The sequence below is a fragment of the Paramacrobiotus metropolitanus genome, unplaced genomic scaffold, assembly GCF_019649055.1.
Source record: "Paramacrobiotus metropolitanus isolate TYO unplaced genomic scaffold, Prichtersi_v1.0 Parri_scaffold0000030, whole genome shotgun sequence".
NCBI lineage: Eukaryota > Metazoa > Tardigrada > Eutardigrada > Parachela > Macrobiotidae > Paramacrobiotus > Paramacrobiotus metropolitanus.
In genome coordinates this window covers 1,128,280-1,144,743 of record NW_026570250.1, presented here as the reverse complement: position 1 = coordinate 1,144,743, position 16,464 = coordinate 1,128,280, and the positions used below count along the sequence as shown (strand labels likewise).

At 41.9% G+C, this 16,464-nt stretch overlaps 1 protein-coding gene across 1 annotated transcript; it reads left to right on the top strand.

Moving 5' to 3' along the window:
• Positions 1-2,353: 2,353 nt before the first annotated feature.
• LOC129588685 (uncharacterized) lies at positions 2,354-16,201 on the top strand. Its single transcript, XM_055483027.1, has 6 exons — positions 2,354-2,363; positions 4,326-4,361; positions 4,418-5,261; positions 10,458-10,569; positions 11,263-12,003; positions 15,692-16,201. Exons 3-6 carry the CDS (start codon positions 4,442-4,444, stop codon positions 15,813-15,815), a joined length of 1,797 nt encoding a protein of 598 aa, XP_055339002.1. The 5' UTR covers positions 2,354-2,363; positions 4,326-4,361; positions 4,418-4,441; the 3' UTR covers positions 15,816-16,201.
• The last annotated feature ends 263 nt before the right edge of the window (positions 16,202-16,464 follow it).

Genomic DNA, 16,464 nt, shown 5'->3' with positions numbered 1-16,464 from the left:
AGTGCCGAGCGCGGATGCGCGAGGCTACCTTGTATTCATACAATCTTACCGACTAAAACGTATTTATGCGCCGTTTTTATAGACTCGTCAACGCGTGGTCAGTTTTAGTCCAGCTTGGCCTTAAAAAATTCCATATTTTCCATAGGTGTGCCAATAGATTTTTGTTTTTCTTTATTAACCAGTGGTCAGAAGATGGTTTTACCAGGTTTTAAGGGATTTGGCCCGGTACATAGTACCAAATTCGGGTACCTACACGGGAACTTTCGCTGTCGCGCACTCCTAAACACTTTTTTTGCATTGCTTTATGACATTTTGTAGCCAAAGGATTTGTATACGTAGGCCTGAAATCCGTTTACGCGCGCAATATCCGATTCGGGAGTTATTAGTGAAATAAAATTCCAAAAGTTTAAACGCGCTGAGGTGTACCAAAAGTCTCATTATGAACCGATGCTCTTCAAATTTTGCACGAAAAGGCACATTACTATGAAGATCGTTTTGGTACCGAACCAGCTTTTTAATATTTTTTTCAAATTTTAAAATGATTTCAAAAATTTTAAAAATTAATTTAAATTTTGAAAAAAATGGTAGAGAGCTGGTTCGGTACCAAAACGATCTTCATAGTAATGTGTGTTTTCGTGCAAAATTTGAAGAGCATAGGTTCATAATGAGACTTTTGGTACACCTCCGCGTTTAAGCTTTTGGAATTTTGTTTCACTAATAACTCCCGAACCGGATGTTGCGCGCACAAACGGTTTTTTTGCCTATGTATACGAATCCTTTGGCTATAAAACATCATAAAGCAATGCAAAAAAGTGTTTGGGAGTGCGCGACAGCGAAAGTTGCCGTGGATGTATACAAATTTGTTGCTATGTACCGGGCCAAATCCCTTAAGTACAGTATAGGAAACGTAAAGAGCACTCGAAGACGTATTCCTGCACAGCAATAAAAAGTACTTAACATAATGACTGTAACCACGGAGACTATAGCGGATGCATAAATACTCGTACTTGCTTTTTTAGTGTAGATGATAATTATTGTGTTAATAGTACATAAATTTACCTAATTTGGAAAACGTCCATAAAAGGTAAAGTACAGCGCACCTTATGTCGCATATACAGTACTTATCTGCATACGTCAGAACGTAAAAATATCAAAAGATCAGAACGTCAGAAAACAGAATGTCAGATAATCAGAAGGCAAAAAATTAAGAACGTTACAATGTCTGAACGTAAGAAATTCAGAACGTCAGAACATCAAAACGTCAGAACGTCAGAAATTCAGAACGTCAGAACATCAAAACATCAGAACGTAAGAATATTAGAAGTCAGAACGTGAAAAATTTAAAAGGTCAGAACGTTAGAACATCAAAACGTCAGAACGTAAGAATATCAGAAGTCAGAACGTGAAAAATTTGAAAGGTCAGAAAGTCAGAACATCAAAACGTCAGAACGTAAGAATATCAGAAGTCAGAACGTGAAAAATTTGAATGGTCAGAAAGTCAGAACATCAAAACCTCAGAACGTAAAAAATGTAAAAGGTCAGAACGTCAGAAATTCAGGACGTCAGAACATCAGAAAGTCAGAATATTAGAACGTCAGAAAAATTAGAACGTCAGAACGTGTAAAATTAAGAACGTCAGAAATTTTGAACGTCTCAACGTCAGAACATCAGAACGTCAAAACGCGAAAATTCAGAAACGTCAGACCGTCAGAATATCAGAATGTCAGAAATCAGAACGTCAGAACATCAAAACATAAAACGTTTTAAACGTCAGAACATCAGAAATTCAGAACGTCGGAACAAGAGAACTTCGGGACGTGAAAAATTAAGATCGTTAAAACGTCAATACGTCTTATATAAAATACTACGTTTATTTATTGTCTTATGCAGCGGGACAGACGTCCCCTCTAGGCACTTGACAGTTTTTAACATAGTCTAAGATAACAACACATAACCACAAGTCCACAACTATCAAATTGCGAAAAGGTAGACATGCTATCGGGGTATCAGCTGACGACAAACAAGAAATGTCATACTACAAGTATAAAACGCTGCAAGTGACTTTTGCCGAATCATTCCTTGAGTAACTTTATGTTACAAAAACTTTTGATAGAGTTCAGTCTCCTCCAGTTAACGGTATCCAACGCACTTGTAAACAAGCTGAGGGAGGCATAACTTTCCTTGTCCAAAACAATTTCATTCCATAAGAGCGACAAGCGGCTTGGGAGAGAGTCCTGGGAAGGAGGTAGAGTCGTTCCACACAATGTTGTAGGTGCCGCCAGGATGGGGAAGGGATGTGCTGATAGCCGTCTTGCTGATCGTGTATTACCTGAAACACAAGACAGCAGCAGCTTGTCCGTACGGTACGAAAAATCGTTCTCCCAGTGGGATGCGATTAAAAACAAGTTTGTATACGAATGTAAGGCTCCGTTTCAGCCTGCGCAACTCAAAACAATCCCAATTTAATTCCGTTAACTGTTCTTTATAACTGTTACTACCAAGATAAATGGTATCTAGAAAGCGCTCTAAACAACGCTCTAACTTATCTCGGCACGTTTTGTTGACAGGCGCAATAAAAGGACAGCAATAATCAAAGGACGTAAACACTAAAGACTTGAACAACTGAATACGAGCAGCAGAATCAGCTCTTCTAAATGCGAAATTAATCCAGCACGTTTTTTTCCGTAATTTCATCACTAAATTATTGGTATTTTCTTTAAACTTCAAACTACGGTCGGACATCACACCTAGGTATTTAACACAATCGGTTTTCTCGATCATGTTGCCACCGAGATAGTACTTTGATTCACAGTACGGTGTTCGTTTTTTCGAAAAAGAAACATGGTAAGATTTTGAAACATTAAAAATTAGTTTATGATCACTTGCCCACTTTTCTATCGCCCTGAGATCAGACTGCAGCGCAACTTCGTCAGCTTTCGCAGAGATGGGTCTGTAAAGAGCTATGTCGTCGGCGAAAATGAGCAATTCGCTGTTGTTTACGAGCGCCGAGGGCAAGAAATTTTGAACGCAAATAAAGAAACGTGGCCCCACAATCGACCCTTGCGAGACGCCGCTGGTGACAGCTATCACTTTTGATACACGGCCGTTAACAACAACGCATTGCTTTCTGCCCTTTAAGTAATCAGCTATCAAGTGCACCATTTGACTGTTAATACCAAGTTTAATCAATGCATCGAGAATGATTTGATGATCACATTTATCAAATGCTTTCGAACAATCCAAAAACAACGCGTCAACTTCAACATCATTATCAATAAAATCCGTTGTTGACTTTACGAACCATGATATCTGTAATTCACATGAACGCTTTTCCCTGTAACCAAATTGGTGATCGGTCAGTTTATTATGTTTTTTTTAAAAAATTTCGAATATACTCATCAATACAACGTTCAAAAATTTTGGAAACGGGGTTCAACAAAGAAATTGGTCGGTAGTTTTGGGGACAAGTCAGATCTTTAGACCCTTTGGGAATAGGTGATATGTACGACTGCTTCCAGCTTGAAGGATAACAACCCTCATTTACCGCTGCAGTAAAAATCATGTGCAGCGGTTTAACGATAGCATTTGCACACAGTTTTAAAAGTTTATTCGTTATTTGAAACGGACCACTGGATGACGCAGACGAGCAGTTTGCAATGTGATACAGAATACTTTCTTCCGTTATTTCGAAAGGCTCCGTGTTATTATTTACACACATCTCTACATTGGAGCCATGGCAATGACTGCCGCATGACCCTTGAGAACTTGCGTACATTTGGTTAAACGCGGTCGCTTTTTCGTTATCTGTAGAAAGAATCGAGCCGTCCTCCATTTTCAGCGGCAGTATCCCAGTTTTATCGTCGGACGATTTAACGTACTGCCAAAACTTACGTGGGTTGTTGCGCGCTGCCGTTGCAGCCTCACTAATCTGACAGTTTTCAAAATTGCGTATCAATTTTTCTGCATGCTTACATAAATTTTTCCACTGCAGCTTATAATTTAGGGCGAGATTAACATCAGTTTTTCTTAACGAATTTCGATATTTTTCGAAAACTTTATACGACTACGAAAGCCTATATGCGATTAAAATCATAGTCTGAAAAACCTTTTCTTCTATAATTCCGGCTTTTTTATATTTTTAATGACCTTTCCAAATAAAGCTAAAACTATCCAGTACATAAGTGCCGAGCGCGGATGCGCGAGGCTACCTTGTATAGCTAATCTGTATGTAGTACCATCCCGTGACGTTCGTTATATGAGATACCTGTCGATAACGTCATCGGGCCACTTCCGTAACAGACAGACGGAGAGTTTTTCTTTTTCAGCTGAGGACCCTCGCTGTTCTCCGGTCGATAACCGAAGTAATTTCATGGTTTTTAAAGTTGCCACCTATTGCAGTGAATTCTGTTGTTTTTAGGCGCATTTTAAGGTGCTGGAAGGGATGCCGCGGTATCAGTCGCTACTAGCGGGTGCAAATCAAGTCAGCTATCGTAATACTGTTGTCGTCCGCGGCCATGGCAACGTTTGGTGGCTGGGATACGTTCAGGATATTGACGGCGAGTACGCCTTTATTCACTTTAACTCTACACTAACGGAAGCTCGCTGGATGCACTTAAGAGACGTCTGGCCTCTGCCATCGTACTGGGACACCGAGCTTTGTATGAGGGAAGGCTACCAAAATGTCGAAATTTTTGCGGCTTTGCGTGATGGAGATAACGGTCCGTTCCGATTTCGGCCAGCCGTTATAATGCACAGACTTTCGGGTTGTAGCTCGAGTTGTTGGATGTTTTATATCAAGACCAAAAGTCTCAGCAGCGACTCCGGTGCCCAACGAACTTGTCTTGAGCTGGTACACGCAGGCCAAGTGGCAAGTGCTTTGCCACCCAGCGGTCCGTCCTTGCTAGATCGCCGCAAAGGATTGCTCTATACCAAATACTTCATACCATTTGACCATGCCAAGGCCGTTCTCACTGAGCCTTCAGATAAATTTCGCATCATAAAACATCTTCAGGACGCTTTTCGAGCCAGAATGCATTTACTAAGTGGTGAGTATTTGACCGACGGCTGCCGATTTCATCTGCGCATCGAATCGGGGGGTTGCGTATTTGTTATCATTATTCTCGCAACGGACGCGGAACCGACACCTTGGATAACTGAGATCTTGCCGAAAATCCTGAAAACACATATCTCCAGTCGCGCCAGTCTACTGCCTATCCGTAATCGAGAATTACGCGCAAATGAATATGGCCTTTGTGAAACTGGTAAGCCGACTGTTTTTTATGAACTTTATGTCCTTATCCTTTAAAATTATGTGTATTTGTAAATACTTACTACTATTAGTAGGTATTCATGCATGGTAATACTCAATCGATGGAAGACTATGCCCACAGTTAGAGGCTATCTTGCCACCACTGAGCTGATATTCCACAGTCAATCCAGACATTAATATGCCACACAGCTCACTCCGGCCATAAGACTGAATCGCCACTAACGGAGCATAGGCGACTTATAACACTCACTAGGTACTTTCAGTTCTGACTGCCTTATGATAATGCAGCCCAACGGACTGTTCGTCATGCTCCTATGTGTCATTCCGAGATAACGCAAGCGTTGTGCATTGGTTTGTTGCAACAGTCAACACATGTCCACTTTAAGGCAACATTGCCCAACGGAAAATCTAGTCGAGACTAGATTTTCCGTTGGGCATCGTTGACTTATCCATGCATTGCGCGCGTTACACGCTGTAGACGGTGAGTGCAATGGACTGCACTGCCCCGTTAATACCGTGCTATCGACGCTATGTAATAACAAATTTAGATCTAACATAATTACGAACGCAGAATAATGCGTATGCTACCATTAATAATTTATTGACTTTGAGACGGCATTAATTACTAATTAGGCAGTAATTTCCCGTTATAATTAATAATTAAGCATTATTTAAGCTAATTAGATAGTCATTCAAGACGGCGGTGGCTAGCTTTACTGATGTATTAAAGGTAATTAGGCTACTCAGGCAGTAATTTCACGCTCTCATTAACAACGTCGAGCTTATGATAAGTCTAACTTATCACAAGCTGGGGCATTCATATATCGCAGCCGTTACCGTTGCTCTGTTTTCGCATTATTGGATAGTTTTTCTACGAGTCAAATGTGATTACTCATGGTTTTGACTTATCGTAAGTTAAGCTTACGATAAGTCAGAGTGTGCTGAAATTCCTTACTATAATAATATTATTACTTACTAAACTAACAGGTATTCCATCGAGCATGCACCTTGTACGATGACGTCACGGTAGAGAACACGCACAGTGCGACGCAGTAGGCAACCCCTGCGGGTTCTTTGTTTATCAAAACTTTCAGATTCGTACAATCCCTTCGTACTATGGCAAAAAAAATTTGAAGTTTGGAAGTGAAAGTTGGAAAGTAAAAAGTTGTCATATAAACGAAAAGTTTACGCTTTACGCAATTCTTGTTTACCATAAAGGCCTATGAGGGAATCTGCCTTAGCACTCTACGCTAAACAAAAATCACTTGTTTTGATCAAAACTGAATTGTTCGATGGTTTTGATTGATTAATTAATTTTAATTGTTTGGTTTTGATTGACTGATCAGGTTTGGTCGCTTCGTTTGATCACAAATCAAGAACCAACTATTCTCGGTTAACATGGAGGTCTGTGGACTGTGGCAAACCACCTCCTAGACCTCTATGCTAACGAGAATCATAAAGTTTTCGTTTCCTTCGGAACGTTTCACTTGTCAGTTTTAGTTTACAAACTTAGAATTTTTGCTGAATTTTTTGAGCCATAATACGAACGGATTCTACGAATTTGAATAACAATTGAGAATAATTTCTGAAATTCAGAGAAATTTATTGCTGGAATTTATAAAAATAGTAATTTCTGGAATTTAGATATGTTTACAATAACGCGCACATCTTTTAAACATAGCAAAATTATTGTGCAGAAAACACTTTTTTTCCGAGGGAAAGGCAGTGACCAATACCATTTTCTGGTTGAAATAAAATATGAATTCATTTGGCTGCATTAAAAAATAAGTACCGGCCCCGCCGGCCCGCGCTCATGCTCTGACTCAGACTCTTGACGGCGAAAACTCTGACTCTGACTACTCAAAGTTTGACCTTCAAAGTCTGTATCATTCGATAGCTCTTATTCTGTAGTAGAGCCATGATCCATCAAAAGTCAGATTTGAGAAAAACAGTTCCAGTTTTACAAAAAATTAAAAAAAACTTTACATGCTGAGTCTACGGGAGAAGTGAAGAATGCACCACTGCAAAACTGACCACCTCACCATTAGATTGTAGTCGCTACACAGTGGCCAAGAACCCCTTTGCTGCCAAACAGCCAACGGCCTCCGGAACGTTTCACTAGCTTAGGTTGCCCTGAGTTTTTAATTTCTCATCAAAACTCTGACTCGAAAAGGAAGGAGGAACAGCAAAGTGCGATAGAACATTTTAAAGTTTAAACCATGATCACTAAAACAACTGCCCTCCGCCGAAGTCTAACCAGTTCTGAAGTAGCAGCGCGCCCAAGGGCAGCAGCTGGTGACTGGTGAGCAATGGAAGTACACATTTTCTGGCACAGTGAGCGGGCTCGGAAGCAGTAAGAAAGAATTTTCTAAAATTTCTGTTTTGTAAAATCTTTGACAACCAACAGAAGGCGCAGCAGCCGGGAGAAAAAGTTAAAAAAATCATTAAAAATCAGCAGCAAAACATTATCTACAGAACGATATGAAGCCGATTTGCGCGGGGTCTGTCATTCACTACATATCTTTTACTCAAAGTCAGTAGCAGAGCCAGCAGAAGTCAGATTTGAGAAGAGCAGGCAACGGTGGCTCCAGATGTCACGGATCATTAGGTTTTTCCTTTGCGTCATAAATTTTCAGAAAATTGATTTTTTCCCAATGTGTGGAATAAGAACCGAAGACAAGGCCGCAGGCGACGCCGAGCTGCGGCGCGAGCGGAGCATCAAGTGAAACATTATTTATGGCCATTTTTTTGCATGGGATTGCATTCCGCTTTCCCACCACTTCCCATACTGATACTTTCGGATTTAAAGGGCATGGGTGGAAAATTATTTTTACGGGTGGGATATGAAGAAACCAGAAACGTCAAATGAGCAACATGTGCTCCATAGTTCTGAGTCGTAGTGCTGTTTCCGGTATCCGACCTTGGGAATTTACAATTACTCCAAGTTTGTGACCTGGCCACGAAAAATTATTCGTGCAAACAATACAACGCATGATACGAAATATGACCGTGATGTTTTTCACCAAAAAATAAATAATAATCATGATATCCTTCTGATTTTAAATCGTTCCTATTCCGTAGCCTATATATTGCGCGCAATTTGCGCGGGGTCAACTAGTAGCCTAATAATACCCTAAGAAACCTAAGAGACCTAAGAAACACACGAACAAACTAAGGCCTTGGCTCAAATTCGAACCGTATCTCGCTACGGTACGGTAGCTCCACCGCACGAAGTAGCTGTTTGCAGTGGCCACGCCTACAGGTACAGTTCTACAAGCCACCTCGTGCGGTGGAGCCACCGTACCGTAGCGAGATACGGTTCGAATTTGAGCCAAGGCCTAAGAAACACACAATAGCCTAGGGCCCTAAGCGTAAACAGCGTAAACTAAGAGTAACTTAGGAAACCTAAGAACCTGTTTTACTTGGCTGTATCAGAGCTTCGGTGGTCAAAGAGTAGTTGCGGTCAGAGTCAGAGTAATAACTTTGAGTACGATAGTCAGAGACAGACTTTGAGCAGTCAGAGTCGGAGTTTGAGTGGTCAGATTCAGAGTTTAAGCGTGGGCCAGAAATAGTACCGATACAGCAGTGGTTTTCGTTCTGCTGTACAATGCGTGGCACAATCTCGCGATTGTACAGCGGCAAGTTCCAGAAAAAAAATAATGTAAATCATTTAGGAGTATCGTATAAATAATGCAATATCAATAGGAGTAGTAAGTACTATGAAGCTGGAAAGGAAATGTCCAGCTAGCAGCGCCGTTTGCAAATTTGGACGGGAGAAATGGGTGTAATAGAGGCTTTTTGCAACTGCTCCGCTTAACCATAGCCATACACTTAACCATACGCTATGGTTAAGTGCGAGCGTATGGTAAGTGCGGATACCATACAAACTCGTTGTATGGTGGCTGACTTCCAACAGCTCCTCTTAACTCCTGTATACTTTAACTTTGCTAGAAGTAGACTTTTCAAGTACAGAAAACATCAGAGAATTTAAATTTTGATGTTTTAAAGGATTCCACGGCACGTAACACGAGGAAAAAAATGAATTCGAAGACCCCTAGAAATCAGTTGCGCTTTTTGTAAGGTAATCTGTACACTGCCACTTCGATGGCGGTCGTCCAGCTACCCGATAAGCGATGGTTAAGGTATGGTTATGGTGTTTTCTGCAAAAAGCCTCTAATAGCTTACTCGTCATGCATCGTTCCTCGAGCAGAACACAACACACGTCGCTGTTAGGCCCGGCCTCTGCCTTCAACTTGCCGGGGCATTCCGGGCTACCGATCACTTCGGCCGTTTTCATTTCGGCCGCGTTCATTTCGGCCAAAGTTTTTCGGTCGCCATTCACTTCGGCCGCAGTACATTTCGGCCGACGCTCATTTTAGTTTAATTCACAAGAAAACGTTACCTGCGATATAAATTTATCGGTTACTTAAACCATTGAATAAAAAAATTGAAAGCAAATACCGCGTTCATATCAATTTGCACGCACAATTTTTTTTAGCAGTTCTTGAAGTGTTACTGTCACCATCAAGTGTCCCATTCGATGACACAAAGTCACGAAGCCTACCGGGAGACTACTGAAAACCTAACCGTAAGCCAACTAGGAAAACATAAAAACAGAAAGTAAATCTTCATATCATAAATCACTAAGGATAACCTAAGAATACCTATGATAACAAAAGAAAATCAAAGAAAACCTAAGAAAACGTAAGAAAACATAACAAATCTAAGAAAACCTAATAAACCTGAGAAACCTAAGGAACCAAAGAAACCAATACCATAATAAACCTAAAAATCCTAGAAAACCTGGACAACGTAGAAAACCCAGGACACCTATGATGGCCGAAATGTCCCGTTGCCGAAATTAGCGTTGGCCGAATGAACCTTTGCGGCCGAAGTGATCGGACACGGGCATTCCGCACTCTACGACCGCCAGAAATTTTCTTTTGTTTACACACGGATTCGGACACCAACCACAGAAGCTATAGCTTCTTATATGTTACGATATCCGTCGTTACGGGCGTCGTATACCGCATATAAGAACCTATCACGGTTCACTGGAACCTGCCGCAAAAATTCCAACTGTACCAGAGTACAGCACTGTATACAAGCGTTTACTATTAGTAGTTGCAGGCCAATATCCATCCCTGCTAACTGGTCAGCTTCTATTAAGTATATATTCCTTCTACAGATGTCGAAGTTGGTTCACTGATGTTGAATGCCTGTATCTCACATTTGACGCCTTCGCTACTGAGCGACATCTTGTCGCATTTGGACTTACATTCGCAAATGAAAGTCAAACGGTACGCAGTATCTTTGCATTCGCTTCATAAGTAACCTTTTAACAGTATCTTCATCATAAGTACTCGTGTTCGTTCTCAAGGCAGTATTATAATATTTCGAAGGCCTTCTCAAGGTTCATGATCGGTTTTCGAAAGTAAAGCTGGCTCCTGGGCCACAACGTTGAGAAGAACTCCGGAAGTCTATACTTTTTTTTTCTGAATCATTGTCACACTCAGTTAGCTTTTTGTTAAAATCTTTGTCTAAAATTAACGTTCCGTACAAAAAAGAATCCGTGAACTGCTCTTTTTGTAAGGATTAAGAGGCAAGCAATCTTCCTAAACCACCTGCACTAAGTAAGTAGCGGCTCCATCGAAGGCAAATCATCGGACGCCTGGTACGGGTGGTTTTTGCGTACATAATATTAATTCTTGCAAAAAGAACAGTTGAAGTACTCGTACAAAAAAAAACAGGTAAAGCTCGTGAATTGTGTGTTATTATTGTTTCAAAATTTGAACTTGATATAAGTATTTTCTGCAGAACCATAGTTGATATTTTGATGTCAGTGGTGCACATAGTATAAGAATGTCTGTCTCAGCCTTTATTGTCCTGTGATTAATACAATTCAAGATCGTCAATACATGTAGTTCACAATTTCACTCAATACTCAATAAGAAGTAAGAACTCAATACTGACTACTCTGTGTTTCTTGATAGGGTGTGTGCCTTATGGCAGTTGCTGCTGAGCAGCTATCGAGTGATAGAGCACGTCAGCATCTCTTTCGGAAGCTGTTGGCAGCTCAAGGCGGACAGCGATAACTGTTTTAAAGTGGCTACTCTACTGAACAGCTCAATCAGCTCAGCGACCATAAGTCTCACCCTGTTGAATGTATTCCCGCCACAGCACGGTTTTTTCTTGGGTTCGATGTTAGATGCCTTGGAAATTAAGTTGCCGTTTCTCGTGTTCAAAGACTACACTAACGTTATACCACTAAGAGTCTTCCAACAAAAACAGTCACGTTTAAAGCATGGCACAGCGGTCCATTTAACAGCCTATAAACACTACTGCAAATTCGTCTTGCTGCAAAACTGGAAAGTTACCGCCCTCTTCGGACAGCAAATGTACGACGTTTTTGAGGAGGACCCAATCTGCTACGAGCCACATCCCGGGACCACCTCTTGCCCACTGCCAGCGCACGAGCGGGAGTTTATGTTGCATCTCGCATACCAGCCACACGATCTGGCCATTGACAAACTGCAAATCACCATTCCGAAGGTCATTCTGCCCTGCAGAGACGGAAAAATGCACATGACCAGTCGCTTCATGTGCGCCTTGAACGATAACTTCCCGCCGATCACGCAGGACATGCTGGTGAAGGTCACAGCTGTCCGTGCGCGGTGGCTGCGCACTCTTACCTACCCCCAGGACTGGCAGAGCATTCGCAACTACCTCGTAATGTGAGTGATGATAAATTATGCTTTCTTCGACGTATTGTGCTAAGTACTGTATATAAAAGGTTCACATGCTTACGTATATTAGCCTTTTGCTTTCGAAGTTGGCTAACCGATATCCTGCCACCGTAGTCAGTCAAATCAAAGTGCTTGGTTATACCGAAATAGCGGAAATAATGGAAGTTAATCTTATTTCACCTGCGGTACAACGTAATTTTCTAATAATTGAAAACATCGACATTTCTTTATAACATTAAAATTTCAGTAAACTTTTCTGCTCCTTCCATCGTTCCCAATTCCCATAACCGATGCCGCGCTGTACCTCCAGTGGCAATCTCTGGCGTAAATACATATTCATGAGAACGGGCTTTGCCAGTGTGTTGCTCGAGTCGTTTACCCAGTGCTTTGATAATGGCGACAGCGGACGGTCCCCATGGGCCCATTGTTTCAACAGCTATGTGTGCGAAGATGTATCTGCCGCATAGGTACGAGGACACACTAAGTATACGTGATAGACAAAAAATTAAGCGAGAATAAGTGATAACCATGCCCGGCTCATGCAACGCGGGCAACCACCCAGGTTCGCAGTTGCTTGTAAGCACATAAAAAATGACTGACTGAAAATTATGCAAACTTTCAACGCTGATTTCTCGTGCACTCTGAAACGTGACTATTCAACCAATATATCAGAAGGCGCAGAAAAAAATAACACGATTTTTGATACCAAATAAGCGAGAAGATACGCTGATTCAAACAGATTACAGCTATTTTCATTTTCTCGTAGACTAACCATAGGATCCACGATCAAGGGTTCCCCACACAGAATCCTATGCTCTGTCTACGAGAAACTCAAAAACGCTATCTATTGTCTTAATCGCAATAAACTGCAACTTGTTGGGTATCAAAAATCTTGTAGATTTTTTCTGCATCTTTTGCTTCATTGGTCAAATTGTTTCGTTTCATATCACACAAGGAATGAGAGCTGGAAGTCAGCATACGCGTCTATGAAGACGAGCTGTTTACTACGCAGTACTTGGACCGCCAACCCTTGGTGGCTGGGTGTGCTGCACAACACGTGATTGGTTACTGTGTTGTCGAGTCAACTTGGCACCTTTTCGTACACTGAGTTATACGCTAAGCGGATACGACTCACTGTAAACAAGGGTGCCAAGTTGACTCGACAACACAGTATCATTTATTCTCGCTGGTTTTTTTGTCTATCACGTATACTTAGTGTGTCCTCGTACACATAAAGCCGGGACTTCTTTTCTTCCGCTTCCACCTCCGCAGCACCTGCGCTTGCTGCCGTAGACCTGACGTGGGAAGGCGCCACCGTGTCCACACAAGTGACGTCCCATGCTAATCACATCCCTCTCTGCCAGGCGAAGGTTGTGCAGCCATCAGGACGTCGTTCTGACGTATGCGACGTGCCACGTGGTTCCAATTTCGCCGGAACCCCAGCTGACACAAGAGACCGGCATATGATGATGTTCAGTCCTCCGTGTCGTGGGTGTCTACCGGGCTGAGTACCGGCTGAGAATGCACAAGACAGACCGTGGTGCCCGTATTTATCTTTATGTTTTTGGCACTTCATGCAATCGTGAGGCTCGCATATTGCAACTCTCAGTCTCAGGCCTACAGAAATTTTAAGAGTGTCATCGTCTAGTAAGTTGCCAATGTGGGCGGAGGGGAACGCATTTTAACCAAATACCGGCCTCTGGGCTTGACTGAGCAAGAATCCGGGCTTTATTCGTCGTTGCGGTAAACTTCCAGCGGCGTAGACAGAGACACGTTGCACAGCGGCATATCCCACGTTTTTGGCTGCTTGCGGAAATTAGGTTCCGGCAGTTCGGGTAGGCAGGCGTTCTTTTTCCAAAAATCAAGAGCGTCAGGAAATTCAACGGCAGATTGACCAGGCAGCTGTGAGGACACCAAATCGGATACGGAGTGAATCGAAGCCAGAAAGGCTGGAAGTGCTAATTCCTCCGCCCGACGTACGCCGATACCGCCCTTGCACGGCGCGGAAGTTAATTGTCGTTTCACGGCGCGGTTGCATCCTCGTAGCTTCAGACAGCGAAACAGCAAGAAGAAATCGTACAGAACATTGCGATAAGATCACAGTCACATAAAAACGAAGTGATTACAGCTTTAACTGTTAACATGCCGACATAAAAGTCAATAAACAGCAAGCACTGATTTAAATGCACTTAACACACGTATAGAGTCAAGAACTCACCGTAGTGTCAGAGTAACTGCTCATTGTCAGTGCTCACACTATAGTAGGTTCTTGATGGAGTAGTTACTTTCGTTGCAGTTGCGATTGGTTGGTGTTATCGTGGAAAAAAGTCAGGAAGACGATAAAACCAAAAGCCACGTTATTAATTAATTGTCAAATTTTCAAAAATATCGAAAAGGAAAGCAAGGACACTTAATCGGCTTTTGTACAACACTACCCGTAGAGACCTTCAAGTGGCCACCTATGTTGAGCCAATGGCCGTGCCAATTTTCATGGACTCTGGAAAGAGGAAGTTGTGATTACTATGTTAAAACAAAAAACCGAAAGAAAATCGGTTCTGGAGCAACATACTGAAGCCGGCCGCGTGAAGGTATTGACGTAACATAGGTGGCCACTTGAAGGTCTCTACGGGTAGCGAGTCAGTGAAACAGGTGTGAAGTCGAAATTGGACTTAGGAAGTGGATCGAACTGGTTTAACTGTGGCTAATGGGAGAAGTGCGCAAACTACACAATGCATGCCACACAGCGACCGCTAAATGACGTTCGCAACTGAAAGTTCTTGTGTTTTGATAATATCGGTTAGCTCATTACTGACAGTTCTTTTGGAGTTCCAATCCACGCATTTTCCTGATTTTTCCTCCCATGCGCAGCAGGTTTTTCATGACAGTTTATTCAGTTTTAAAAATTTTAGGCGCAACAAACATTGGCTTTTTTTTTATAAACGGTGGTGCTTTTACACGTTATAAAAGATCTGCTTATCAAATTTTTAGTTTTTGGCAACATCACAATTCGCAGGTCTGGCAGATTCGTTAGGTATCTCTACGTTACATAATTTTTCTTCTTATTGGTTGTCATTTTGTCGTTGTGCGGCGTGCTATGGTTGCGCACTTCCACTGAACAAAATACACCGCTTTAAACTTTGCTAGAGGAGCAATTACTCTTTCTCTATCTCTAGCACTTTAATATGCGTTGTCCAGTAACAGAGAAAGACTTTTCGGTATAGTTGACGTCATGAATTCCTTTGACCTTGGAGAGTTTATTGTGTTCACTGGTCTAGTCTAACGTGGTCTGAAATAATTCTAGTTCCAATTCATCGCCGCTGAAAGTCCTATTATTTGACAAAAATATTTGTTCCAAGTTTTGTTGACACATTCTGTGTAATCTGCAAATGTTAAGTATTCTGTAACTGCAGTTAACGTTATCAAAAAAGAGCATGAAATGGACCAGGCATGCGCAGTTCGTCGTTCAAGCAAGAAATAAAGGCGGAGCATGTTACATGTTACTGTCCGAGCATCCGGCCAGTTTATGGCAGTGATTGCTCCTCTCATACAGAGCGGAGCTAAGCGAAGCGGCGTATGTTTGTTTCCTGTACGGTACTGCTGTAAACCCATCTGAGCGATTGCTGAATGGTTTATTTCCAGGCGCATCTGCTACGTTTTTTGTACATTATTTTGGCAGATTCAGCGGGTTTCACTCGGATGGAAGGCCAAAAGCATGGGACGATATCGACCTCCGATGTGTGGATCTTTCCACATGGAGCAAATTGGCTATATACGGGATCAGCGAAGTGTTCCGTATGTGAATCTCTGCAGAGCATCATCGTTGATTTCTAATCGAAGAATCGGCTATCCTGTTCATCACCAGGATAGCGGTAATATCTATTGATCCAGGATCACGGGGGAATGGAGGTATATAAAGAATCACATGCACATATCGCTACAAACGGCATTTCTTGGATCTGATTAAATACTGTCAAAGGAATTATCTGCGATCCATGTGTTCCTTTTTCTTTTCGCGTTGCGAGATGCTTAAAAGTTATTGAAATGCCTTGTTTTGGGCTTGTTAACAGCTCAGCGCTTTTCTCTTGTGTAGTGTTCTTCATTTTCTATCTGGTTGCTTGCTTATCTTTCTGTTTTGGAATAAGTTTGTATTTCGAAACTCGTATGGAACAAAATATGAAATCTCTCAGCTATGTAAACATCTGTACTCGGGTACTACTAAACCCTATTAACAAATGTTAACGTGAAACCACTAATCTGAGTTCGCGTGAGCGACGCACAAAAAACGGCATGTGATACACAAGTGTGCAGGTCGGTTTATTCAAATCGTTTTCGCGCCGACTGATAATGTCTGGACAGTTACATTTTCATCTGGTGCAGGACGAGAGCTGTCTTGATACAATATAGTTCTTTCGGAAACACAAAAACACCGAGGCGGAGTTGACTGTCGAA

Bases quoted from the DNA above. Each gene is read 5' to 3' on its own strand.
- LOC129588685 (XM_055483027.1), top strand. From the start codon at position 4,442: ATGCCGCGGTATCAGTCGCTACTAGCGGGTGCAAATCAAGTCAGCTAT. The intron at 5,262-10,457 runs GTAAGCCGACTG...TTCCTTCTACAG, and splicing joins ATATGGCCTTTGTGAAACTG to ATGTCGAAGTTGGTTCACTG. The intron at 10,570-11,262 runs GTACGCAGTATC...GTTTCTTGATAG, and splicing joins TCGCAAATGAAAGTCAAACG to GGTGTGTGCCTTATGGCAGT.